Here is a 27,989-nt window from a genome sequence, read left to right on the forward strand (position 1 = left end):
TCCCAAACATGAACCCCTCTCCCACCTCCCTCCCCATAACATCTCTGTGGGTCATCCCCATGCACCAGCCCCGAGCATGCTATATCCTGCGTCAGACATAGACTGGCGATTCAATTCTTACATGATAGTATACATGATAGAATGCCATTCTCCCAAATCATCCCACCCTCTCCCTCTCCCTCTGAGTCCAAAAGTCCGTTATACACAGCTGTGTCTTTTTTCCTGTCTTGCATACAGGGTCGTCATTGCCATCTTTCTAAATTCCATATATATGTGTTAGTATACTGTATTGGTGTTTTTCTTTCTGGCTTACTTCATTCTGTATAATCGGCTCCAGTTTCAGTTAGTGCTGCTTTTTAAAAGCATGTTGTAACATCAAAGTTCTTACAAACATTACAATTTTTTTTTTCTCTAGAATAGGAAAATTTGTTTGCTTGTTTTTGCTTCTGAAACATATTATACTGAATTTGTTTTATTTCTTTCCTTTAAGTGATGGACACCATCATGACCAAGAAACTTGACCTCAATAATATGCCACTCTCTGTGTTCCCATACTATCCTTCTTTGGGCACAGCCTTGTATGGAGAGGAGAAACCTCTGATCAAGCTTCCGGCATCATTCAGAGAACCACTGGATCTTTCCTTATGGAAATTCTTGCAGAAAAAGAATCTGACTGAGGAGATACATGATCAAATGAGACGTTGTCACTGTGAGCTGACGTGGTGCCAGCGCAACAGTGAAGTGATCATCAGACCTGCAGCCACATTAGTCAATGAAGGAAGGCTAAGAGTCAAGACTTGGCAGAAAGATGTTTCCAAACTTTTCTCTGACATCAGGTCTAAATATACAGTGACCTCATTTAAAGTGGATCCAACAGTGTGGGACACCATTAAAGACAGTTTAGAAGATGATAAGATTTTGATTGAATTTGATGCACTTGCAAGCATTGTAACCTTAGTGGGGGAGTCAGACGATGTACAAAACATTGAGCCACAGATCAAGGACTTAATAGAAAGCACCATTCAAAATATGAAAAGAGAAGAGCAAAGTCTGAAACAAAAACTGGCCATTACTTCAAGCAAGTATTCACTTCTTTTGCACAGTGGCATACAAGAGCAGCTCCACACAGAGTGCCCAGAGGTGGAAATTTATTATGATGAAGCCTCTCAACACATGTGCTTCAAAGGACTCCCTGCAGAAGTGTATAAAGTAAAGTGTGAAATCCAGGAAAAGGTATACAGCATGGCTCAGAGAAAAATTCATGTTCACCCTAAGGTTTTCCAGTTTCTGCAACAGGTTGACTGTGCAGAATTCTCGAAGTCTCTCTTTACAGCACAGAACATTCTTGCAGTTTACGAGCTAGAGGGCACAACCGTCCTCTTAACTGGCTTCTCTTCCGAAGTCCTTGTGAAAGCTGAAAACCAAATGTGCAGCACCTTAATTTGTAAGTGCATTGATGTTGAGGACAGGAAAGTCCTTAATGGCAAGAATTGGAAAGGGCTCACTGGAAATTTGTGTAAGAAACACAATTCCTCCTCAAAGACTGTAGTAATCCAGGAGGTAACTTCAGGAACTGCAGCCCAGGTCATCATTGCAGGCTGTATAAGAGACGTAAGTAAAATCTACGACTTGCTTTTTGACTTCGTGGAAAAGCACACAAAAATAGAGAGATGGCATGGAGTAGAGAGTTCCTTAATTGTTAATTATTTAAAAGCAGAAAAGCAAATCTGGCCAAATATAAAGAGGATGAATGTTCAGGTAAATTTTAATCCTGAGAACAAGCAAAAAGCCATTTCACTAATTGGCCCAAAGACCAAAGTCCTGGAGGGAATGAAAATTGTCAAACAAGCCTTGGATTCGGTGTGTGTTAAAAGCATCCATATTGATAAACCAGGAGCTGGTCAGTTCTTCCAGGATAAAGCACGGTATTATAAAAGTGAGGTCAGAAGATTATTTGGTTGTTTTATTGAACTGAAGAAAGATGAAGAAAAGGCGCGAGGCGGCACTGGTGGGCAGAGGTGCTTATTTCGGACAGATTTAGCTCCTGGAGTCTCGCTAATTGTGCAGCAAGGCGACTTGACACACTTTCCAGTCCAGGTGGTGGTGAATGCGGCCAATGAGGAACTCAAGCCCAGGGGGGCATTGGCTGTTGCTCTTCTAGGAGCAGCTGGCCCTGAGCTTCAAGAAGACTGTGACCAGATATTGAAGAAAAAGGGCAAGATCTCACCTCCCTGTGCCGTCATCTCGAAAGCAGGAAAGCTCCCATACCAACATGTGATCCACGCAGTGGGGCCCCAGTGGAAGAGTGATGAGGCCCAGAAATGTGTGTGGCAGCTAAAGACAGCTGTGAGAGAAAGTCTCAATTTGGCTGTAAAACACAAGTACCAATCCATAGCCATCCCTGCTATTAGTTCCAGAACCTTAAGCTTTCCTCTATCCCTGTGTGTGGAGACCATTGTTTTGGCGATCAAGGAATGGTTCCAGTGTAAGAAGAATGGATCCACCTTGAAAGAGATTTACCTTGTGGATATAGCTGAGAAGACTGTTGAGGCCTTTGCTGAAAGTGCCAAAAGTATATTTAAAGACACCCTGCCTGATGTTGCTTCCCTGCCCAGTTTACCAGCAGCAGCCCAGCCCGACAAGAGAAAAGATGATGGAAATGGATCAAGTCTGTTGACCCCAGAAGGCCTGAGGATCCGACTGGTGAAAGGAGATGTGCAGAATGCTACAGTGAGTGCCCCTGTTTTCAGAATAACCCCCAGGATGCTGGGAACTCCAGTTAGCCTACTGCCAAAGGGAGATTAGGATCAAGGGGAGAATCCCATGTCCTCCATCCTTGCGTTGAAATAGGTTTCCTTAGAAAATTGGGCTACTTCACCAAGGTGCTCACTAATTGAGACTGGTCAGTTATTTGTGGAAACTGATAATGTACTCAGATCACTAGTTTCCAGCAAATGTGAAAATCCACAATAATAGCTAATGTTTATGTGACTCTCTATACTTTTTCAGTGCTTTTATACCTGTCATACTTTGGCAAATCTAAGATTAATTTCAAATTCTCTGATAGCAGATACAGAAAAATTAGAGCATAAGATGGGGACAGAGGCCAGTAATCTGGAGTGTACTGAGTCTGAGGGGCTCTCAACTCCCAGCGTCAGTAAGAGAATGGGGGGAGGAAGGTAGAAAGTGGATCTGGGGAAGGTCTGGGTATTATGTCGGGCTAGTTCTTGTACATCTGTCAGGGAGTGATGTGTTTCTAAAAACTGTATTCAGCAACTTTTTCAACACAGGCTGTAACATCCAAACAGTGCTGGAAGGTCCCCTGCGGTGCTTCCCCAAATGGGGGGTTGTGAGCAGTCTTGGGGCAGAGCTTCTTAGGGAAGGCCATTTGCATATCTTATTTGGAGAAAAAGTTATTCACAACCTTTGCCCACTTTTAAATTATCTTTTTTATTACTGAATTTTAAGAGTGCTTTGTATATTCTGTATATAGGTCCTTTAACAGATAAATGATTTGCAAATATCTTCTCCCATCCTGTGGGTCATCCTCTTTTTTTGTTCAAGTTGTTATTTTGTTTAAAATATTTTTCATTTTAGCTCAAAATATGGAAAGAGGTTGTAAAAATTTTGATTTTTACTTACAGTTAGCTTAAATCATAATTACAAGAATAATAGCTAACACTGCCTGTGTTCTACGTGCCAGGCACTCTCCCAAGTGCTTGGCATTCATTTTCTCATTCATTGCTATGAGGCAGATTCCAGGATTATTATTCTCGTTTCACAGATGAAGGAATGAGATTTAGAGGGGTTAAGTATTTTGCCCAAGTCTCACAGCAAGCAAATGATAGAGCTAGGACTAGAATGTGCATTGCTATATTTCAAAATATAGAAGTAATTTTGTTTCTCATCAAAAAAACCAAGCAAATAAACAGAAGTCTCTCTCAGCCAGGGGTCAGTAATTGGAATGAGTTCCGATGCTCATTCACCGTGGACACTGAGCAGTAAGGCATTCCTTCCATGCCTTCCTCTCCCATGGGTATGTGGCTTCTGCTGCCACAGATCTGCTTTGCATCACTCCTCGGTGACCCTTGCAGGGTAACTTTGACAACCACTTGGTCCCATTCCCTCTCCCGTCTTCTCTTGGTGTCTTAGTCAAGCCTGATTAATCTGCTCATAGTAACTGTCCTGCTGGAAAAGATCCCATGGCTCTTCACTGATGCCTGGAAGCCCAGTTGACTTGGGACTCAAGGCCCTGCAGTCTCCCCGCTGTGTAGTATTCCTAGCCTGGCTGCTACCTTTTGCTGTGAAAGCTCTCTAGCAGGTCAAACTAATGGGCTTGCTGCTTACAACCTACCCTGCTTCTGCCCATGCTGTTGCCCCTCCTGAATGAGTTCCCATCTCTCTCTGCCTGCAGCAGCTATTCCCATTTCTCAGACACCGTGTCACTCATACTGTCTTCACTAACCTCTGAAGGCGCTTCCTCTGGACTCCTTTGGTGAGTCCCTACCATGTATGTGTTGCTTTTTTGACAGCTACTTTTTGTCCTAGAGTGTTATTGAGATAAGTATCTCTCTTTTGAGGTGGTATTTTCATCTCTGAAAACTTAATCATCTTAGTTGTCTCCCACTGTGCCAAGCCCAGGGGCTTAAATATAGTAATCCTGGATGAATACTTTTTCTTAGAATTTGAAACAAATTGTTGGTTTTGTTTTTAAGACCCATGTTGTTGTCAACTCCATTCCCTCGGATCTTGAGCTTGATAGAGGACCCCTTTCCAAGGCCTTCTTGGAAAAAGCAGGACAAAAGCTCCAGGAGGAACTGAAGACAGCTGGACAAGGGGTTGTTGTTGATGTGGGCACTGTTCTCCAAACCAGCGGCTGCAATCTGCACTGCCACCGTGTGCTTCACGTGGTGGCTCCAGACTGGAGAGATAACAAACCGTCTTCACAGAAGGTGGGACCTGGTTTTAAATTCTCCAGAAAATTAGGTAACTCTTTGAACTCTGTGTAAAGTAGATTGGACTCTGCCTATTTCTATTCTGTAATAACATCACATTCTCAGAGCCATTCCTTTGAGCTATCGCTGACTTCTCCCAAGGACCAGTTAATAATATAAATTTACTGTAGTTCTCAACCATTGCTGGGACTCAGGGAAGGGTTGCTGAAGATAGCACGCTTTAGTGAGGAAGGCAAAGTGAGGGCGTGAAGAATGGAAGAGAACGAAGGATCAGCACAGTAACTGCTTTGCTTCTTTCCATCATTGCTGAATGAGTTTGAATCTTTTTGGAGGGTCTCACACATTCTTCCTTCCTTTTCCTCGTTTACTCCTCTATTTTTCTTTCCCCCTTCTCACTGCCGTTAACCTCCTTTTGTTGAAAGTAAAAAGGAGTAGGCAGAGATCCCATAGTAGCTAAATTCTTGTTCTTTTTGTTTGAACTCTAATTTCTAGGCAAAAATGTAAAAGAATGTGTTTTGTCCTTTTCAGATCATGGAAAACATAATCAGAAAATGTTTGGAGATCACTGAGAGCTTGTCCTTAGACTCAATTGCATTTCCAGCGATAGGAACAGGAAATCTGGGGTTTCCTAAAAACGTTTTTGCTCAATTAATCACCTCAGAAGTATTCACATTCAGTAGAAAGAGTCAATCCAGAACTTTACAAGAGGTTTGGTTTCTGTTGCATCCAAGTGATCATGAAACTATTCAGGTACGGTCTTGCTCATTGCTGGTTGTTCTGTCAACTGAGCCCTAACATTTTCAAGTGTCTTCTTCATTTCATAGGTTGTTTCTTTCATGTATTTTCATACAAGAAAGTAAAAGAGCAGTGTGGACTAGTTGTAGTATGGCAAATTTCAAGCAAATGTATGCATATAGAAAAAATTTGACTTCTTATTAAGAAAAATTTGAAACATATACAAAAATTGACAAAACAGTTGGCTTCCCTTGTAGCTCAGTTGGTAAAGAATCTGTCTGCAATGCAGGACACTTGGGTTCGATTCCTGGGTCAGGAAGATCCCCTGGAGAAGGAAATGGCAGCCCACTCCAGTATTCTTGCCTGGAGAATCCCATGGACAGAGGAGCCTGGCAGGCCACAGTCTGTGAGATAGCAAGAGTCAGACACGACTTAGCGATTAAATTACTACTACTACTAGGCAAAGTAGTATAATGAAATCCCTTTATCTGTATTCATCTTCATAATTAACAACTTATGGCCAGTAGGTTTCATCTCTATATCCATTTATTTCCTTTCCTTCCATATTATTTTTGAAGTAGATCCCATATATACATTTTACCCATAATAGATTCGGTATTTGTTTTAGACATTAGGATTCTGTTTAAAAAGTAACCTTACTATAATACTATTTCACACATAAAAGAAATTGACAATCATTCCTTTATTTAATCAATTATCAAGTTAATGTTCATATTTCAAACTATTTCATAAATATTTTGTTTTTATAGCTTGTTTGTTTGAATCAGAATTCAAATAAGGCCCCAGTATTGCAATGGAGTTGACATATCCCTTAAACCTCTTTAATCTATAGAATTTCCTTCCATATTAACATAGAAATTTTAATACATAATATAAAAGTACTGTGTGGTCCTACAAATAGGAGAATGTCAAAATAATATACAACTGAAGGACTCAGCACATCCCCATAGGAGTAAGATGGTTGGGACCAGAAATACCAGAACCATCTTTGGTCATAGAGAGTTCATCAACTAGCTCACATTTGCTGAACATCAGCTGTGAGTAAGCTGCTGGACTCAGCATTATAGGAGAACAAGAAGCATTTAATAAGAGGCCATTATTCTTGCCCTCCAAGTCCTTAGAATCCAGGAGAATAGATGATATTAAATGTTTGAAAAGTTCCATAATAGTGTAAGAAATAACAGATTAAAGCTAGCAATCTAAGAGATGTCCATGTATCATTGGACCAACTGAATTTTTAGGTCATACTTTTTTTTTCTCTCTCTAGCTACTACCTTTAAATACTCTGGAAGCAAGCAAATCTAAATTCTAAACAGACAGCTAAACCCCCTGAGCAGTATATGTGGTCCATTTAGTTGGCCCACAAAACTACAGTCATTTCTAGTCAATAAATGCTTTTTGAACAGTCTCCCTATGACTTGCATTGTACAAAGTGATATGGATTACAGAATGGGTATGTAGCATGTACTGTCCCTCCTACAAATCATAATTACTTGGAGAGCTAAGATTTGTACACATAAAATGAACTAGAGAGATGAAATGCTGAGTTTTTGAATGAATGGCTGGGTTCATTGAAGGAAGTGAGTCCTATGACATGGATCTGAACCCTCGAAGCTCACTATTTCTGTGCAATCTCAGCCTTCATTATCTTTCCTAAAGATTCAAATTAAAGTATTTGATAAAGGGGTTAGCCTAGACAGACACTGTTATTGCCATTGGAAATAATATTGCTTTTCCATACATGGCTGTGACACTTTTTCTCTTAAGACTTGTAAAGAGAGTTAAGCTTTGATTTTATTTGCCCCCAAATAAGCAAAACTTATTGCAATATTTATAAGTGGAGACTATAACAGAGGTTGCAAACAGCAGCCTGTGGTCTGAATGGAACCTCTAGATATGCTTTATTTGGGCTGTTTTTTTAAACAGTTTGAATCTGTTGCTGGCATTTAAGAATCAAACATGTCATATTAAGCTCCAGATGTCCACTGTGACCTAAAAATTAAAAAATTCTGGCACATTGGACATGGATATGAGCCTGAACAATTTGCTGTGGTTGAATGGCAGCTACTGTCTAGTTCTCCAGAGTCAAACCAGTCCACCTTTTTACTCCTGTAGCTTACCTGCCTGGTGCTTAAAGTAGTCTTTAAGCCTGAGACCTTGGGTCTATAGCCAGGGCTCACTTGGCTCACTTCTGTCTGGTCCTCTTCCCATTATTGTATAAGCCTTTTAGTCAAGATGTTACTTGTTCATTCCCAACAAAATTTCCTGTTGCTTGTAATAAGGAGGAAGAAAGAGATGATATTGGTGTGTCACTACCAGGCAAAGAAATGGAATTCCAGCCTCTAACTCCCAAGACACTACTCCCCTAGCTGTTTCTTTCCTGGTACAAATAAGTTAAAAACTGAAGGGTCTGGGTCCTTGTGATTGTCTTTCTCTTAACACTGTATTTTTGACAACAGCAAATATTTGCTTTTACTCATTATGAAAGTAATACATCTTCATTATAGAATCTGAACAAAAAATGCATAGATTCTTATAGTTATATTTCATTCCAGTCTTCTTTTATATATATGTGAACTTTTAAATGTGGGACTATGTATTTTAATATCATTCTTTTTTCATTTAATAGTATAAAATAAGCATTTCCCTGTTCTATTAACTATTCTTTTAAAATGTGATTTATAATGGCTGCCAAATACTCCAGCATGAAAGTAAAAGTGTTCGTTGTGTAGTCGTGTCTGACTGTTTATGACCCCATGGACTGCACACTCTCCAGGCTCCTCTGTCCATGGGATTTTCCAGGCAAGAATCCTGGAGTGGGTTGGCATGCCCTTCTTCAGGTGATCTTCCTGACCCAGGGATCGAACCTGTGTCTTTCGCATTGAGGGCAGATTCTTTACCATCTATGCCACCAGGAAGTAAATACTCCAGCATATGGGCATACTAAAATTTATTTAACCATTTTCCTGTTGGAGTTTTAAACTTTAATTTTTTCTCAGTTGCAAACATCATTGTAATCAGTATCCTTATATTTATATATTTGTTCACATCTTTGATAATTTTCATAGTGCATATTTCTAAAAATAGAGTTTTATGAGTTTTTGTAACTTAAAAATCCATAATGAAAATAAATAATACTTTGAGAATTGTTCTCTCATAAATATTTGTGCATGTAGGATCAAAATGTCTGAATCAGATTCATTTATCTACTGAGAATTGTGGTGGTTAAAACTGTATTTGTATTTCCAGGCATTCTCAGATGAATTTGCCAGAAGAGCTAATGGAAATATCATCACTGACAAAATTTCCAAGGCTGAAAGTACACAAGGTTCAGTAAAGCTTTTAAATAGAGGAATTATTTATAATTGCTAAATAACTATTCAGTGAGAAGTTAAAACAGGATGATTTTTATGAAAAAGTCAATTTGTGATAAATAAAATATTAAATTATATTCCATATACCTGAGCATGCAAGACACTGGTGATATTTATGTGATCTAGAGTGAAAGAGTAGGCTGGGCAAATATAATCTGTACAATCGGTTTTTAAGTGATGATGAGGCTACAAAGGATGATGTAATAAGTGTTTTCAAAAATAGATACATTTAAAGAAATAAAACCAACCAAATGCTTCTCCTCTGTCAAAGTTACTGTTGTATATTTGAGTTTATCCTGTTTGGAGTTTGCTGAAGCTTCTTAAATCTGAACATGTATGGCTTCCGTCAGACCTGGGAATTTTTCAGTCATTTCTTCAAATATATTTTTCTGCACTGGTCTCTCCTCTCCCTCTGGTGCTTCAATAACACAAATGGTAAGCCTTCTGATATTATTTCTGAAGATCTGTTCTTTTTTTTTTTTAATTTCCATCTTTTTTCTCTCTGTTCTTCAGACTGGATAACATTTATTAATCTACCTTAAAATTCACTGATTCTTTTCTCTGTCTACTATACTATATATGGCCTATCCAGTGAACTTTTAATTTCAAACATTGTCTTTTAAGTTCTAAAATGTCCATTTGATTCTTATTTTATAGTTTATATTTCTCTGTAGTGATCCCTATTTTTCCTTTCATTCCAGATTATTTTCATGCATTCAAATGTTTTTACTTTGCCCTCAGGGAGTTATAGTAGTTATAGTAGAGGCTTTAAAGACTGTCTGATTATTCCAACATCTGGGTCACTTTAAGATTAGCGTCTATATTGAGCGTCTTTATACTTGAGAATTGGTCACATTTTCCTGGTTTGTTGGGTGACAAGCAATTTTGGATTATAGAATGGGCATTTTATTTTTTAAAAACATCTATTTATTTGGCTGCTCCGGGTCTTAGTTGTGGCATGTGGGATCTAGTTTACTGACTAGGGATTGAACCCCAGGCCCTCTGCATTGGGATCTTGCAGTCTTAGCCACTGGACCATCAGGAAAGTCCGAAGAATGGGCATTTTAAACATTATGTTGTACGACTAAGGTCCTATTAAAATCCTCTGGAAAATGGTCATTGTTTTCTTTGTTTGAGCAGGCAGCCATTCAGTTAGCTTCATTCTACAAGTTCTGCCTCACCTTATGTTTGGGCAGTGGTTAAGATCAATTCCATTCCTAAGGCCTTTGCTGTGCAGCTTGGGTCTACCCATGTGCAGTCATACAGAGAACAGCGGGTCACTCTCTCCAGCTCACTGCCACAGCATTCCCCTTACATTCTGTCTTGCAGAAGGCTATTTTCCAGGTCTTCTGGCCAGAAGGACAAGGTTTTGTCAGAGTTGAAGCCGCGAGTTCTGTTGCCTTATAATTTTGCATGATCAGGGTTGCCCTTGGACAAAGCAGAGGGGCTAGGGAGGGGACCTAACAAACAAAAAGCCAAGGATTTCTCATATACCACATAGACACTTTTCAGACCACAAGTCCCTTTTTGTTCTGATTCTTCTCGACAGGAATATAGAATCTCCCTCAGTTTTAGCTCCCCGTGGTGTCACTGTGGAGTTCTACATCCAGGGCACCTTATACAGGGTCTAGATTTAAAAAGGATAAGTACGGGAAAAAATGAGGCTTCTCTGCTATTCTCTTCAGCTCACGGGGACCCATTTTCTCAGTCCTCTGGTCACAAGACAGACATTCTCTGAGAGTTTTGCTACCTGTCTTCCTTGTGTAGTTCTGTAACGAGGGCCATGCCTGGGTCAAGGCTGGGAGATAAAGAGGAAAAATTACCAAACAAAATGGGAAGCAGTAGAGGCTGCTCCTTCAAATTTTGACTCCCTTCCCCAATTTGCCTGCTGTTGTGAACGTGTCAGTTCTCCGAGAGTGGCTTTTTGTATTTGTCCCATGTTTTTACTTGTAATCAGTGGAAAGGAAAGGCTCAAGTCGACTAATTCACCTCGGTCAGCAACTGAAGTCCATATTTGATATATATTATATTTTATAATCCTTTGCCAGAAACAGACCATCAGGGGCTCAGAGGCAGGGCCAAGTTAAATGCCACAGATCACACAGAGGGGCAGAGAGACAGAAAGAGAAGGTTGAGCGGGGCACAGGTGAGGACCATGAAACCTAAGTCATTCTTGCTATTGCTGACTTGTTACTGACTCCATTTTTTTTTTCCCTTGTCAGATTTCTATGGGACTATTTCTAACCCTGATTCAGGGATGTATGAAATGAAGATTGGGCCCATCCTTTTCCAAGTAGCCTCTGGAGATATCAGCAAAGAAGAGGCAGATGTGATCGTAAATTCAACATCAAAGTCATTTAATCTCAAAACAGGTACTTGACTTACAGAATTTTGACTAGTGTAATAGTCACAGTAGTGCCCACGAAGTAGGGTTCCTATAGCCAAACTGGTTTCTACAACTTTGTCTTATTAATACTAATTAATAATTTTTAAATTGTTTTGACATGGTTTCTCATAATTGGGAATAGTTCTTTTATGAATTTTTCGTTATCAGAAATACCTAGTTATAGTATTCCTTCAATGATGGGGAAAGGGTTTAGACTGTGAGGCAACCATTCTGATGTGTGTAAACATCTTGATTTTCTCATGCAGGGGTTTCCAAAGCAATTTTAGAAAGTGCTGGGGGAAATGTGGAAATAGAATGTTCTCGCCAAGGTAAGGCACAGTGCTATTTTTTGATTTTAAGTTTTAAGTGGAAGACTGCGTATGGGAGGCTGTGGAGGATGAGGAAAGTCTTGTGGTTGGGAAGACAACATATTGATCTGGAAATCATGCCTTTTACTGAAGAATTCCTGTTGCAGTGAATTAGAAATGAAAAGTAATCTCCCAGTTAATAAGAGAAGTGAGATTCATCAGAGCTAGTATTTCAGGAGTTTCTTATTCACAGAGAATACTTTATCTTTTAATTCAGACATTTTCCTTTTTAAACAATCAGAGAGTGGGTTCAGCCTCTAATTTTGTGTCTCTTTGTCTCCTGTTTCCCAGCTCAACAGGGCCACAGTGATTATATAATTACTGAAGGCGGGTTTTTGAAGTGCAAGAATATCATTCACGTCATTGGTGGAAATGATGTCAAGAGATCAGTCACCTGTGTTTTGCAAGAGTGTGAAAAACGCCATTACTCGTCTGTTTGCCTCCCGGCCATTGGGACAGGTTTGTGACCTCTGGCTGTCAAGGCTGAATCCCAAGGCGACCACTTTCCCTCGGATTTGGTGCTGATGATGGTTAATGTACTTACTCCTGAGTTGGCATCAGTTTCCTCAACTCAGGGCAACCCCTGAGGGAAGGAGCAAAGCCTGAGGGTAGTTTAAGTAAAAGGGAAAAATGAAGAAAAGTGAAGAGAGTATTGGCATAGTAGACATTTGCTTTCTAATATGGAAGGGAAGGGAGAGAAAAAGTCCGTTTCTCATTACTTTTATTAGCTCTTTTCTCTTTTTCAGCCCCTACACATGTCCCATTATTTAGTCTTTAACTTCCCCTCTACTCTTCACTGAAACACCAGTGCATGGACTTTGCTTCCTCCAGACAGCATGGCCATCCCCCTTCTCTTGCCTCCTCAACAAGGGGCTGGTCATGGGGCATCTTAGCCTCTCAGTTAGCAGAACTCGGTGGATTCAAATGAGTCAGAAAATCTAGGCCTTCCACGTTCAGCCTGCCTGCCTCTTCAGAATTTCTTGTTTTCCTCAAACTGTATAAGGATAGTATGAGTCTTCTTTTATAAGGATGGTGCTTTGGGCTTATCACTTGTAAGGTGATGCTCTCTGAGCTGCTTCCCCAGAAATCTGAGGCATGTGCATGAATCAGGTACTCCTGCTTGGTCTCCCTTAAGGGAGCTGCTTAGGCTTGAAGTGGCTGGAGATGACTGGTCCCAGAGAGAGAAGGCATAGCACTGGCTTAAACATTCCATTGCTCAGGAATCCAAATTTGAGTGTCTCATACTGGCATTTTAGGCCCTCCAAAAGCTTAGCTTCATAAACCTAACCGTCCTTGTTACTTTCTGGGCCTTCTTCTTATCCTCTATCCCATATTTTGATTTCTCATATATTTTTCATTCTTCTTTTCCCACATAGAATGTTATGTCTCTTTGGTTCTCTATATCTGAAAGTATGATTTATATACCCTTTATTCTTCCATTCTCTTTTTAGTATCATTCAGTCCTAGCAGATTAGCCAATGTATTATCTATTTGTCTGTCCTGCTCTCTGTCATTTTTAACGGATACCCACTAATGACTTTCTAGTCCCTACCTCCATCTGCTTTTTCCTCTTAGCTCCAGTCTTGTGTTTCTGCCTTAACTTTAATTGTGCTAAGAAAGCAGGCAGCCTCAGAGTGGCACTGACCTTCCAAAGGGAGTCCCTGAGTGGAGTCAGAGAAGAAATAAGGAAATGAGGCAGTTTTAGTTTTGTATAAATATTTCTGGGTAACTGGAAACCTGTTGTTTTTTTCCACTGACCTGGTTGCATTGCTGGTCTGCACAAAGAAATCAAGGTTAGCAATTTCTTGCTCATCTTTTTTCCCTGTCGTTATCCCTACCTGAGCAGGCCCTTAGACTAACAGATGGAGGAGTTTGCTTCCTTAGTGGTGTTTATGAGTTGAGACTGTAATTGAGACAGTTGCTGGCAGTAGAGGAAGCCCTCTCCCTGTTCCTCACAGGCACCTGCTTGAGGGGAGAGAACGGGCACTCAGTGTTACCTGCAGGCATCTCAAGCTGAAAGCAAACTCTGAACTCCAGTTCATTGTCTTCTCCCTACACCTGCCCTTCCTCTTATAACCCCAAGCATGTTAAAAATATCACTTTCTATCTAGAATCTTTGATTCTACACTCTTTACCACTCCTGTGTGCATTAGCTTATTAATTAGTTTGATGACTAAGAAAAAGGTTCAGTTCAGAAGAGGCACCTGACCTGTTATAAGACACAGACATGTTAGCAAACAGCCACAGTGCAGTGTGATGTGTGAAACACACATGAAGGATGTGGGTGGCAAAGGACAGGGAACAAGAGGCGAGTGTAAAGCCAGTTGGTCACTTGGCCCTGCTGACTTTAATTCCTGAATATCTCCTCAACCCTGATACCCAGCTCTTCATTCTGGCCTCTTCTCTTTTTTCAGCTCTCATCTTTTGCTTAAACCTTTACTTACAGACTCCTCTTTAGAACTGGGCTCCCTGCTCCAGTGCTTCCTCCATTCACCCCTCTATTCCTTGTTTAACTTTCTAAAAACCAGATCCGTTCCCCTGAACCCATCAAGTTCAATGTATCACACCCCTTACATAGTTCTATTTGGCATAGCCTTTCCCTCAGTTTCCTATACTTTACCTGTTGAACACCTATTCATCCCCACATGTCACATCCTCCGTGTCCAAAGTGCTTAGATTGTTGAGAGTAGATGAATATATCTGAACACTACCATTTAGATTCTTGCAAATATCATGGAATAACTACAGCTTTACAATAAGAGTTTCTTTCTTCCTCTGATCATGTAATCAAAAAACCCAATCGTCTACATTACTACAGTTGTCTCCATAGCCATGTCAGAGAGGATTGCTCTCCTCTCTGCAATAATAGTGGGCACAGTGAACAGGGATAATCCAAGTGGGCCTTTCGTCTATCACACCAAGCGGCCCAGGGGACTTTCACATTGCCTGCCTCCCTCCCTCAATATTGGAGAAGGCAATGGCAACCCACTCCAGTACTCTTGCCTGGAAAATCCCATGGACGGAGGAGCCTGGTAGGCTGCAGTCTATGGGGTTGCGAAGAGTCAGACATGACTGAGCAACTTCACTTTCGCTTTTCACTTTCATGCAGTGGAGAAGGAAATGGCAATCCACTCCAGTGTTCTTGCCTGGAGAATCCCAGAAACGGGGGAGCCTGGTGGGCTGCCGTCTGTGGGATCACACAGAGTCGGACACGACTGAAGCAACTTAGCAGCAGCAGCAGCAGCTCCCTCAATATGATAGCTGCTATTCATATGGAACTGCTTCCCTGACTTTTCATGAGTTTTTTCAAGGAATTTTCATACTCTTATTTAGGCAGTAGGCTTGGGAAATCAAGATATGAAGCATGTTTAATATAGGAAAAGACCTTGCTCGGGTGGCAGCCTTGAACCCTGCAACTCAGTTAAAACTGCACTGACTGGAGGAGGCAAAACTTGGAGGCTCATGGATAATTTGTGTGCAGAGAATTATAGATTATAAAAAATAGCTTATGGATTTAGGTGTCTTACAGAATTAGCTCATTTTAAATCAGGTACCCAAAGACATCTGAGAGAAAAGGATATATCCATAAAGTCAAGAAATGACTCAACAAAAAGTAATCATTGTTCTCTTTAAATAGCAATATATGTCAACATACATTATCATCTTTTACTTTGTCTGGGTCTTTTAAGGACACTAGTGAGACAAGAGAGGTTAACTGTGCTCTGTAACAGAGGGACACAGTGAGCTGGGATCAGCTGAAGAGAGCAAATAAGAACATCAGACACCAAGTTATGTTTCATTGTTAATTGTTGGGCTGTTCCTGACATCCTGGAACAAAAAGTCCCCATTGCATCTAGGACTTCAGGAGTGTTTGCTGGTGCCTTGTTAGTAAAGTCCATGGTGATGAGAGTTGAAGAGTGGGAATTTATTCTGAGAATTGGAATCCCTAATTTATTCTTCACTTTTTTCCAGTTGGGCCTTTTCCCCCTAATTATTTTTATTATTTGCCTTTCCAGGTAGTGCCAAACAAGACCCAGATAAGGTTGCAGTAGCCATAATTGATGCCATTGAAGAATTTATTCAGAAAAGATTAGTCCAGTCTATGAAAAAAGTTAAAGTTGTTATCTTTCAGCCTCAACTACTGGATGTATTTTATGCCAACATGAAAAAAAGAGGACCTCAGGCTTCTTTCCAACAGTGTATGATGTCTAAAATTGCATGTGAGTTGTTCATTTTTATGAAATACATATTTCTAATATTGATGTTACATGAGAAACAGCTATCCTTTTTTGGTAGTTTATTAGTTTTCTTCCAGTTTTATGGAGATATAGTTGACATACATCTCTGTATAAGTTTAAGATATACAACATAATAGTTTGACTTATATTATTGCAAAATGATTACCATGATCAGTTTAGTTAGCATCCATCATCTCACATAGATAAAATAAAAAGAGAAAACAAATAATTTTTTTTCTTGTGACAAGAACTCTTAGAATTTACTTTCTTAACAGCTTTCATATACAGCATATAGTAGTGTTAACTACAGTCATTAAAGAAGGTTTTTGGACCCAATTCCAATGTATGTGTGGAGGCTTTCCTGTAGCCACAGGCAAATCTCAGATCCCAGCAAGGTGTCTGAGGATTCAGCCTGGTTTTGACATCATCTACTCAGAGATGGAATCAGATTCCACAGGCAAAGGGCTCTCAGTGTAACAAGATGGCCCTCCACTTTCGATGCCAGTCACAAGCCAAATACTGTATATATGAGAAAAATATTTGGCCATTCAGATGACCAAATATATTTTTTCTGATAAATCACAATATCATAGTCATCATTCTGTATATTACATTCCTGGTACTTATTTACCTTATAATTGGAAGTTTGCATCTTTTGACTACCTTTCTCCAGTCACCTTCAACCCTTGCCCTCCAGCCTCCTAGTGACCACAAGTCTGATCTCTTTTTCTATGAGTTTTTTTTTTTTTCAAATTCCTCATTATCAGTTTGTCTCTCTCTGTCTGATTTGAAATTAGCTAATCTTTAATGAACTATCACAAAGAGAAATTAAGAAAACAATCTCATTTATAATTGCATCAAAAAGAATAAAATCCCAGAAATAAATTTAGCCAAGGAGGTGAAAAACCTATACTGTGAAAACTACGAAATATTGATGAAAGAAACTGAAGAAGATACAAATAAATGGAAATATAGTTTATACTCCTGGATTGGAAGGATTAATATTGTTAAAATATCCATACTGGTTAAAGCAGGCTGCAGATTCAGTGCAATCCCTATCAAAATTCCAATGGCACTTTTCACAGAAGGTAGAATAAACAATTTTAAAATCTGCATGGAACCACAAAAGACCCCAAATAGCCAAAGCAATCTTGAGGAAGAAGAACAAAGCTAGAAGCATTATACTTTTTGATTTCAAACTATATTACAAAGATACAATAATCAAAACAGTTTGGTACTGATAAAAATAGACACATAGATTAATAGAGACCAGCACCATAGAGAGCCCAGATATAAAGCCATGCACATATGTTTAATTAATTTACAACATGGGAGCCAAGAATATACAGTGTGGAAAGGATAGTCTCGTCAATAAACAGTGTTGGGTGCTTGCTTCAGAAACCTATAAACTGGACCACCACATGCAAAAGAATGAAACTGGACCACTATCTTACACTGGACACAAAAGTCAAATCAAAACAGACTAAAGACTTGAACATAAGACTTGAAACTATAAAACTCCTAGAAGAAAACATATAGGTAAGCTCCTTGACATTGGTCTTAACAATGATTTCTTTTTAGATTTGACACTAAAAGTACAAATAGCAAAAGCAAAAATGAGTAGGTGTAACTACATCAAACTAAAAAGCTTCTGCACAGCAAAGGAATTCATCAATAAAATGAAAAGGCAACCCACTGAATGGGAGAAAATGGTTGCAAATTGTATATCTGGTAAGGTGTTACATCCAAAATATATAAAGAACTCATATAACTCAATAGAAAAAAAAAGCAAACAATCTGATTTTAAGTTAGAGTATCTAAATAGACATTTTTCAAAAAAAGATATACAAATGGCCAATAGGTATATGGAAAAGTATAATCATCAGGGAAATATAAATCAAAATCATAATGAGTGACCACCTCACATGATGAACAGCTATTGGCAAAAAGAAAAGGGATTTTCTAGGTGGTCCAGTGAAATTAAAAGTCTGCTCTTCCACTGCAGGGGGCACAGGTTTCATCCCTGGCTGGGGAACTAAGAACCCACATACAATGTGGCATGGCGAAAAAGAAAAAAAGGATTAAAGACTCAAGTACTAAGACTGCCCATAAAACTTCTAGAAGAAAACATAGGGGAAAATAAATGATAAAAAAAAAAAGACAAGAAATAACAGTTGTTGGTGAGGATGTGGAGAAAACGGAAAACTTGTGCTCTTTTGGTAGGAATGTAAATTGGTACAGCCACTGTGGAAAACAGTATGGAGGTTCCTCAAAAGATTAAAAATTCCATTTCAGGGTATTTATCTGAAGGAAATGAAATCACTTCCTTGAATCCATGTTCATTGTACCATTGTTTTCAGTAGCCACAACATGGAACCATTGAAAGCTGGATTATAAAGAAGATGTTATATATGTATTTCATTAAATATATATGTAATGAAATATTACTCATCCTGTCCCTATTTGAAAGGAGGATACATCCTGTCCCTATTTGAAAGCTAGGCTTTTCCCACCTTCAAAGTAGCTTTTAAAACACCAGTACTCTCAAGAGGGAGGGGAGATGTGTATATAGATGTGTGTGTGTGTATATATATATATATATAATGTAATATTATATATAAAATAAAATATTAAATAATATTATATATATAATGAAATATTAGCCATAAACAAGAAGGAAATCCTGCCGCTTGCAACAACATGGTTGGACGTTGAGGACATTATGATAAATGAAATAAGACAGAGAAAGACAAATACTCAATGATAGCCCTTATATGTGGAATCTTAAAAAAAAATACTGAACTCATAGAAGACAGACTGATGATTGCCAGAGGTAGGGTGGGTGGTCATGGTGGGCAGAGGGGAATGAGAGGTGGGTGAAATGGGTAAAATTGGTCAAAAGAGTAAAAACATCCAGTTATAAGATAACCAAGTCCCGGGAATGTAATGTACAGCATGGTGACAAAGAAAGAAAGGAAAAAAGAGAGGGAGGGAGAAGGAAAGAAAGGAAGGAAGAGAGAAAGAAAGAGAAATAGCTAATCTTCTTTCCTTTTCTTTTTTAGCATTTTTGGGCTTCTCAAGTAAATCTCCCAAAAAACAGACTCTGGTTTTAGAAAAGAAAACAGAATTAGCAGTTTTTCAGGTGTGTGGTAAAAATGTAAAAAATGTGGAAGACGCTCTCTTGTGGATACAGGACCTCATTCGAAAGGAACAGTGTCCCTACTCCAGTGAAGATGGATGTATCAAACACTTTGACACAAACGAATATAAAGAATTGGATGAGCTTCAGAAGAAGCTAAATATTTCCATTTCCTTGAACCGTGAAAGACCTTTGATTGAGGTTTCTGGAATTACCAAAGATGTGATGCAGGCTAGAAATGCGATTGAGGACATGATCAAAAGAGTTAGCCTGTCCAAAGAACAGGAGTCTCTGGCAGATCGCACCCGCGACTTTGTAGAATGGCAATATGAGGGCGGTGATAATAAACTTCATAGTTTTGACAAAATAACCAACATGCAATTGGAGGATGCAAAGAAACAAAAGAGAAAGACAATCGATGTCAAAATCAATCATCAGAGCTACACAGTGGACTTGAGGACATACGTTGCTACAGATGCAAAAGGAAACAGCTTATCTGTTCAGCGCCATACAAAATCTGAAGGTGACTCAAACTTTCATGCTTGCTCTCCATTACTTTCTGCCTGTGTTGTGTGTTGTACATTCATCAAAATGTTGTTCAAGTAGATAAAATGCAAGTAACCCTCATGGAAGAAAATAGAAAACTTGGTCTCTGGGTTGAAGGAGCTTACACTTTGGCCAGGAAAATACAGCAAGGGTGCACCCAACAGCTGATCATTTTCTTCATGGTAGCAATAGTGAAACGTTGTATTTGTTCTTATCTCTGCAGTTTATAAGCTTCCCGGAGTCAGTTTTGCTGGCGGGGGTTGGGGGTAATGGCTGCCTCAGTCAGGAAAGGGAATGCCGTGGGCTGTAAAGTAGCCTAAGGCTTTCTAGAACAAAAGGAAAACAGAGTGGGCCTTCGGAGTCTGTGACTAATGACTGAGTGGATGGGGAGCCTGTAGGGTCTCCCAGAAGTCACTTTCTCCTCTGCCTGAGGATAAGAATCCTTGACACAAACATCAGGAAGCAGCCTTCAAGGTTCCCGAGAAGGGAAAGCTCGTCTTGTGTAGATAGCTATTCCTGCCTTTGAACCACAAAAATCCCCCGCTGAAAACTACTAAATGGCTTTCAGTACATTGGGAGAGCAATGTGACAGATTCCTCAGACTCTGAGCAACCCTGAGGAAATGACAAGTACAGCAGTCTGTTTAGCAGAAGGGGAGACAGAGCTGCCACCCCCAGCCTGCCACAAAGCTTAACCTGCCACCCACCCAACTCTTAAGGATGCTGTGAGAAGTAATGAAAGAATGGATCTGGAGGATGTGGTCGTGGTGGTGAGTTCTGGCAAAGAGCCATGCATTTGTAAGCAAAACATTAATGAGTATTTATTGCAAACATTGTAGGAAAATCGTTTATATTGCAAAATTATTAAATTCTGACGAGAGACTGAGCGGAATATGGGGCTGAGTTATACTACACCAAGAGTTCTCAAATCTGAGCCTGATCAAACCTGTAAGATGCAGGTTCTACCCTCAGAGATTTTGATTCTGCAGATCTGTGGGAGCTTTTTTTGTTTGTTTGTTTGTCTTTGTTGTTGTTTTTGGCTGCGCTGGGTCTTCACTGAAGTGAGGGGGCTCTTTGTTACAATTCGTGGGCTTAGTTGCTCTGCAGCATGTGGGCTGTTAGTTTCCTGAGCAGGGACTGAACCCGTGTCCCCTGCATTAGAAGACGGAGTCTTATTCAGTGGACCATCAAGGAAGTCTCGGTGAGGGTTTTTTTTTTTAAACAAGCATTAAAGTTGGTTCTGATTTGGATTCTCTATGGCTCACATTTTGGAAACGTTCTTCTAGAAAGATAAGAGGCTTCTTGTACACTTCAAATTAGGAGATTGTAAAACAAGAGCACAAATGATAGTCAGTTTTTCAAAGCATACCAGGAATATGGACTGTGTAGATGAGGCTTCCCAGGTGCGAGGGAGTTTTCAAATGTCTGTTTTGCAGTTGAGCTGCCTCCATACTGGAGTGATATGAAGCAGCAGAAAGTCTGTGTGGTTGAGCTACAGCCTGATCATCCAGAATACAGAACTGTGGCAAGCAAGTTTCATGTAACCTGTGCACACTTCATCATAGAGAAGGTAAGCCTTCTGCTGACATGGAGATTCTTCATGGTAGAAAAAGGGCTGCCATGGTTAAATACATTTTCATTCACATTTTTTTTACCCAGAATTAGAATATTTTATGGTAATTCGGTTTTAAATTCTAGATCCTACTCCTGTCACTATGATTACTGAGTCATTGAGATTCTTGTGTTAATTAGTACAGTATCACATTAGATTGTAATATGATAACACTATATATTTACTTTGTGAAGCAAGCTAATAAAAATGCTTAAATATGGCTCCTGAGTTGGAGTTGATAACTAGCACGCACGACAAAGAGACACAGGGAGGCTCCTCAGATCAGGATTGTATGCTTCTGCACCACCATTCACAGATCAGCAGTGCCCTCTTCCTTGATAATCCAGTGGGCCTTTCCTTGTTCATTTCCTTTATTTTGGCATCTTCTGCTTTGAAATAGTAGTTTTAAAAGTTTGCTTTTTGAAATTATTTTCTCCTTTGATTGGTAGGGCAATATTATTTAGATGCTTTCTTCTCCTTCTTTTAACTAATTTTCCTTTCATTATCTCTGGTATGTGTTTCTCCTCTAAACCCCTAATCCTAGCTTACCCACAGATTTATATGTTGCTATCCTGTCTCTGCTGGAGAAGGGAATGGCAACCCACTTCAGTAGTCTTCCCTGGGAAACTCCACGGACAGAGGAGCCTGGCAGGTACAGTCCATGGGGTTGCAAGAGTCACACACACACGACTGAGCAACTAAACCATCACCACCGTTCTGTCTCTGCACTTTACCAAGGATTGTTTTTACTCTTCTCACCTGCAGCTATTATTTCAGTGTTGCTGCTGCTGCTGCTAAGTCGCTTCAGTCGTGTCCGACTCTGTGTGACCCCAGAGAAGGCAGCCCACCAGGCTCCCCCATCCCTGGGATTCTCCAGGCAAGAACACTGGAGTGGGTTGCCATTTCCTTCTCCAATGCATGAAAGTGAAAAGTGAAAATGAAGTTGCTTAGTCGTGTCCGACTTAGTGACCCCATGGAAAACCCATGGGGTTTTCCAGGCAAGAGTACTGGAGTGGGGTGCCATTTCATTGTTGATAGTTCTCAAATCAGCATCACCAATGTAGATCTTTGACTCAAGTCCTGGAACATACTCCCAGTGGCCTAAAAAAGATCTCCGCTTGAATATCTGTCTGCTAACTCAATTTCCCTAAAGCTTATCTCATCATTTCCCCTTCCTTCCCACTTTCTGTCCTTGATTCCATCACTTTCTGAGGAAAGCTAGAAACCTTTGAGTACCTTCCTTTCATCCATAATAACAAGTTGTTCAATAAGGCTTGTATTTTCTTTCTCTGCAGATATTTTTGCACTGCCACCACTCTGTTATTCATGTACTTAAGTGATGATAATAATAATTCAAAAAAGATTTGAAGTGTACTTCAAATAATGTAAATAAATGAAGAAAATGGACAAAAAAGGAGGATAGGGAAATTAGTTTCCTAATATGGTTAGTTCCATTAGTTTACAAAAATACATAACATGTATTTTATGAGGTCCTAGATAGTTACTAGAAGAGGCCCTCGAATTTGTCCTTGTGCTTCCTAGTAGACAATGCATAGAAGTAAACACTCAACTTTAAGTTTTATAATGTCTATAAGTCAAAGAGCAAAGCATTTGATTAGGAGACTTAGTTCTCCCTAATACTGAGACTGACTCCTGAGAGAGTTCTCCTGAGAATAAGTACTAGAGAATATCTTCATAGTCATCCTCACAATGAATTCAATATAAAATTTTATGCCAGTGTATTTTTTTTAGTCTCTCAATATAGGAGGGAGAGGACTAGGTGAGAGAGATTAAGAGGTACAAACTGGCAGTTGCACAGTAGTGGAGTCACAGGTAGGAAGTGTGCAGTGTGGAGAAGATAGTAATTATGTCACTTCCTTGTATGATGGCTGATTGTAGCTACACTTATTATGGTGACCATTTTGAAATACATGGAAGTATTGAATCACCATGTTATATAACAGGAACTAGCATGGTGTTGTGGGTCAATTATTCTGCAGAAATAAACAGACTCATCATAGAGCAAGAGATAAGATTTGTGGTTGCCAGAGGCAGGGGGTACCAGGAGGGGTAATGGGTTGAAAGGTAGGCAAAAGGTACAAACTTGTGGTTATAAGATAAAAGGAGTCCTGGGGATGTCATGTACAACATGATAAGTATAATTAACACCGCTTTCACACACTATGTCATGTGTGATAACTGTTGGGAGACTGGATCCTAGAGTTCTCATCACAAGGAAAAAAATTGTTTGTATTTCATTAATTTTATATCTTTATGAAATGATGGATGTTCACTGGACTTGCGGTGGTTGTTTCATGATATATTTAAGTCAAATCTCTATGCTGTACACCTTAAACTTATACAGTGCTATATGCATGGAAACTATATCTTGATAAAACTGGAAGAAAAAACAAGCTTGCCAAATAGATAGATAGATCCCTCTATATAAACCTGTTGAGCAGAACAATTCTATGTGGTACCAAGAAAATATAATTCAAGTACACAGCTCAGTGATGATCTGGTTCTGGGAGAAGTTTCATTCAAAATACCAATTAGAGTCCTCTGGGGGTCGGGCTCTGGCACACTGTGATGAGATGCCAATTCTAGATTGAGCAGAAATGGTTGCAGTGGGCCCTGAAGGCTTACCATGTGTTGACAGACCTTCACTAGAGAAACGACTTCACTCTTTTGTAGTGGAACCCTTTTGTCAAGTAAAATCTTTAAAAATATATGTATTTATTGTTTGTTTATTTTTGACTGTACTGGATCTTTGTTGCTGCATGCAGGTTTTCTCTAATTGCGACGAGCAGGGGCAAGTCTAGTTGCAGCGGGCGGGCTTCTGGTTGCAGTGTCTTCTCTTGCTGAGCAGCACAGGCTCTCGGCGCATGCGCTTCAGTAGCTGGGGTGCACGGGCTCGGGGTTGCCTCTCATGGTCTCTGGAGTTCCGGCTCAGTTCTTGTGGCACATGGGCTTTGTTGCCCCACGTATGTAGGAACCTCCTGGACCAGGGATCAAACCCATGTCCCCTGCCATTGGCAGGGGGATTCTTAACTTACTGGACCGCCAGGGAAACCCTCAAATAAAATCTAATGTGAAATCTTGGTCTATGACACCATTAAAAGCAAAGCTTTAGATTGTACCTAAAAGCACCTCTGTGGAGGCATCTGTAGGACAAAAACACTAACATGACAAATGGGTGGTCTGTCATCCTCCATGACTGTCAAGTCTGTGACTAAGATTTTTTAACACTCATGGACTTCCACCTAGACTCAACAATTCTGTAACATTTGCTTTCTTCCCCCTCGCTGTTTCTCCTGAAACAACTGAAAGTAAGTTGCAGATATTATGACACTCCTAAATATTTCAGCACGTCTTGCAAGAGTAAAGGCATTGTCCTAAACAGCGCAAGTATCATTATCCCTTGTAAGAAAGTTCACATTTTTATTTAGTAATGTCCAATAGAGAGTCAATATTCAAATTTCCCCAGCTGGTCAAAAGAGCTTTCTTGGAATGTCCCCTCAACCCCTGCCTCCATCTGGATTCACACATTGCACTTGGTCATTACATTAACATCTCCTTCATCTCTTCTGATCTAGAACAGTACTCCTTCATTTTTAAACATTATTTTTCATGATACTGAAACTTTAGAAGTTTAAGCTAGTTGTGTTGTAGAATATTCCACATTCTGACTATCTTGCCTAGATTCTTTAAGAATCCATGCAGTTTTCTTATAGATTTTAATTTGTTTGATTCCTCATGGAATCATTTAAGTTATTCCTCTGTCCTCTTTATTTCTGGTAAACTTAGAGTTAGGTTGAAAATCTTGGGTAAATTCAGGTAAGTTTTTGCAAGAATATTTTTTGCAGGTAATGTATCAAACTTTTTATTGAACTATGAGCATAATGTTAAATAATTATCTTTCAATTAAAAATAAATAAATTTTAAAAGAATGGTTTCAAAACTCTATATGAATAAAATTTTAAGGCTTTAAAAAATGAGTAAAATAGGGCTTCCTTGGTGGCCCAGTGTGGTAAAGAATCCACCTGCCAACGCAGGAGACATGAGTTTGATCCCCGACCTGGGAAGATACCATATGCTATAGAGTGGCTGAGCACTTGTGCCACAGCTACTGAGCCTGCAGGCCCTAGAACCTGTGCTCCATGGCAAGAGAAGCAGCCACAATGAGAAGCCTCACCCCCAGCTAGACAGTGGGCCCCACTTGCCACAACTAGAGAAAAGCCCTTACAGTGACAAAGACCCGGAACCATAAATAAATACAATTATTGTTTAAATGAGTAAAATTTAAAGTAAATGGAAATAAAATGGAAGTGGGGAGTTTGAAGATTAAAAACTTAGTTGTAGGCAAAAGGAAAAATAAAATTTAAGATTATAAATTGGATCAACAAAATACATGATAATGCTGAGACTTGGAACTAGTGGGCAAACTACCTTAAATAAGAAAACCAAAACTGAAAAAATAGATAAAGGCACATAATAATAGTGTCAGACTTGAGAGTTCTTTGAACTAGAAGATTCTGACCACATGAAACCTTCGCCTTGTGCCTAGTCATAAGGGTCCTAGCCCCCTTCGCCCACCCCTCACTCTTTCCCAAGTCAACCTTATGAAACTGCCACTACCTGGTGATGAGGGGAATGTAGAAACTGATCTGAAATCCAAGGCTCAAGGAGTTTCCACCATGATCCTGGAGGCCAAAGAGGGCGGTCAGACCATGGCCACTTTGGTCTATAACCAGATCCCCTCCCATTCCACTCTTCCAACTGGACCAGAGATCAATTTTCATTAATTAAAATTTCATTCTTGCCTAGACACTCTAGTTCTTCTCCTCCTGTTAGAACATGGCTAGATAAACCAGTATCCCAGATCTGAGGATGAGTGCAGCCAAGTGACAAAGTGAGATAGATGGCAACAGGAGCAGTTAGAAGCTGAAGAGAGGCTTTGGTCAGCCAAGTTCATATATTGAGGACTTACGATCCTAAACATTGTCTGCTCTCATATGGTGCATAAAAGACGTTGAAAATTAAATTAATATTCTTACCTAGGCCTATTTCTCTGAAACTCTAGACCTAAAAAGATTTCTGAATGCAGAATGTGTCATCTGGCATTGAATTTGCTGTTTATTGTAATCTGTACTTAAGAAAAATAGTGGTCATGTTTCATCTCCTGTATCTTGCCAAGGGCTGTTAGCAGTGACAGGAAATTTTTCCTTATTGACTTGCAGATTGAGAGGATTCAGAATCCAGAGCTCTGGAAACACTATCAGACAAAGAAAAACAACATGGATGCCAAGAATGGCCAGGTGACCAATGAGAAGCTGCTCTTCCATGGGACAGATGCTGCCTCAGTGGCGCTTGTCAACGGAAACGGCTTTAACCGCAGTTACGCTGGAAAGAATGGTAAGGAAGCACATAATCTGGCTGCTTCAAAGGAGGTGTTAGCCATGAGAGTCCAAGCTGGCTGGGCACAGCGGGGATGGCATTGTGTTCTCTCATGGCTGGAGGTTATGTGACAACCCAAAGTTTTAGGTTAGACTCAGTATATTTCATCCCAAAGGAGCTGACTGGCCCTCTGTGGTGGAGGAATGATTTTTAAAAATTAAAAACACACACACAACTTTTTAAAAGAGGCTTTAGAGAGAACCGAATGTTATTTTTAACATTATTTGACATGTTGGATCAGTGGGTCAAATTATAAACTAATTGGAAATCCTTAAGGATGGTTTGTTTTTCTCCTCACAGCTGTAGCATATGGAAAGGGAACCTATTTTGCTGTCAATGCCAGTTACTCCGCCAATGACGTGTACTCCAGACCAGACGCAAACGGGAAGAAGCATATGTACTATGTGCGAGTACTCACTGGATGCTACACACTTGGAAACGCATCATTAATTGTGCCTCCTCCAAAGGACCACCAAAATCCTACTGACTTATATGACACTGTCACAGATTGTCTGCAAAATCCAAATTTATTTGTGGTATTTTATGACTACCAGGCTTACCCAGAGTACCTCATTACTTTTAGACGTTAACATTTTGGTAACCTTTGCAGAAGATATTATTAATCTATACATACCTAACTGTAAAGCAAGTAGTATTTTTTTTTTCTCTCTCTCTTAACAGCTTTTGCTAAGATCAAAGGACCTTTGTCACTGAAATCAGACTTTCTCCAGCCTCTCTTTCATAACTGGAATAAACCTATCTTGAGAGCAATAAATTTGAGAATTTAAACCTGATAACTGTTAGCACTGTGTGTCCTTAATCATGGATATCAAATCTGTAGAAGTACAGGTGTGTCATTTCCTTCCAGGAAGGAGAGAATAACTAATATTAATCTTAAAGGCAGGGGACACAGTGACGCAGTTTCAGCTGCCACTTGCAGACATGTCAGGACCCCATCCTGCTGTGGGGAGCACAGTATTACACCCCATACATGGTGTCATGTCAGGACCCCATACTATTGTGGGGAGCACAGTGTAACTAAGTGGGTGGGGCTGCTGTCTTCCCTGGGTGCAGGAATCGTGTCTAATTTTTTTTATCCCTGGGCTGAGGTCTATGCCTAATGTACAATGGATGCTCTACAAGTGTTTCATAAACTAAG

General features: G+C 39.8%; 1 protein-coding gene across 1 annotated transcript in view; it reads left to right on the top strand.

Annotated features, from left to right (window-relative positions):
• PARP14 (poly(ADP-ribose) polymerase family member 14) overlaps nucleotides 1-27,420 on the top strand; it is a 44,298-nt gene extending 16,878 nt beyond the window's left edge. The window contains exons 6-17 of the mRNA XM_052646289.1: nucleotides 491-2,730; nucleotides 4,716-4,952; nucleotides 5,484-5,705; nucleotides 8,961-9,039; nucleotides 11,308-11,457; nucleotides 11,738-11,800; nucleotides 12,131-12,298; nucleotides 15,856-16,059; nucleotides 19,140-19,739; nucleotides 21,198-21,331; nucleotides 26,614-26,788; nucleotides 27,131-27,420. Coding sequence (XP_052502249.1) covers nucleotides 491-2,730; nucleotides 4,716-4,952; nucleotides 5,484-5,705; nucleotides 8,961-9,039; nucleotides 11,308-11,457; nucleotides 11,738-11,800; nucleotides 12,131-12,298; nucleotides 15,856-16,059; nucleotides 19,140-19,739; nucleotides 21,198-21,331; nucleotides 26,614-26,788; nucleotides 27,131-27,420 — 4,562 coding nt within the window. The remainder of the gene's footprint in view (nucleotides 1-490; nucleotides 2,731-4,715; nucleotides 4,953-5,483; nucleotides 5,706-8,960; nucleotides 9,040-11,307; nucleotides 11,458-11,737; nucleotides 11,801-12,130; nucleotides 12,299-15,855; nucleotides 16,060-19,139; nucleotides 19,740-21,197; nucleotides 21,332-26,613; nucleotides 26,789-27,130) is intronic.
• Nucleotides 27,421-27,989: the final 569 nt, after the last annotated feature.

This window comes from Budorcas taxicolor, chromosome 1 (assembly GCF_023091745.1).
Source record: "Budorcas taxicolor isolate Tak-1 chromosome 1, Takin1.1, whole genome shotgun sequence".
NCBI classification, from domain to species: domain Eukaryota; kingdom Metazoa; phylum Chordata; class Mammalia; order Artiodactyla; family Bovidae; genus Budorcas; species Budorcas taxicolor.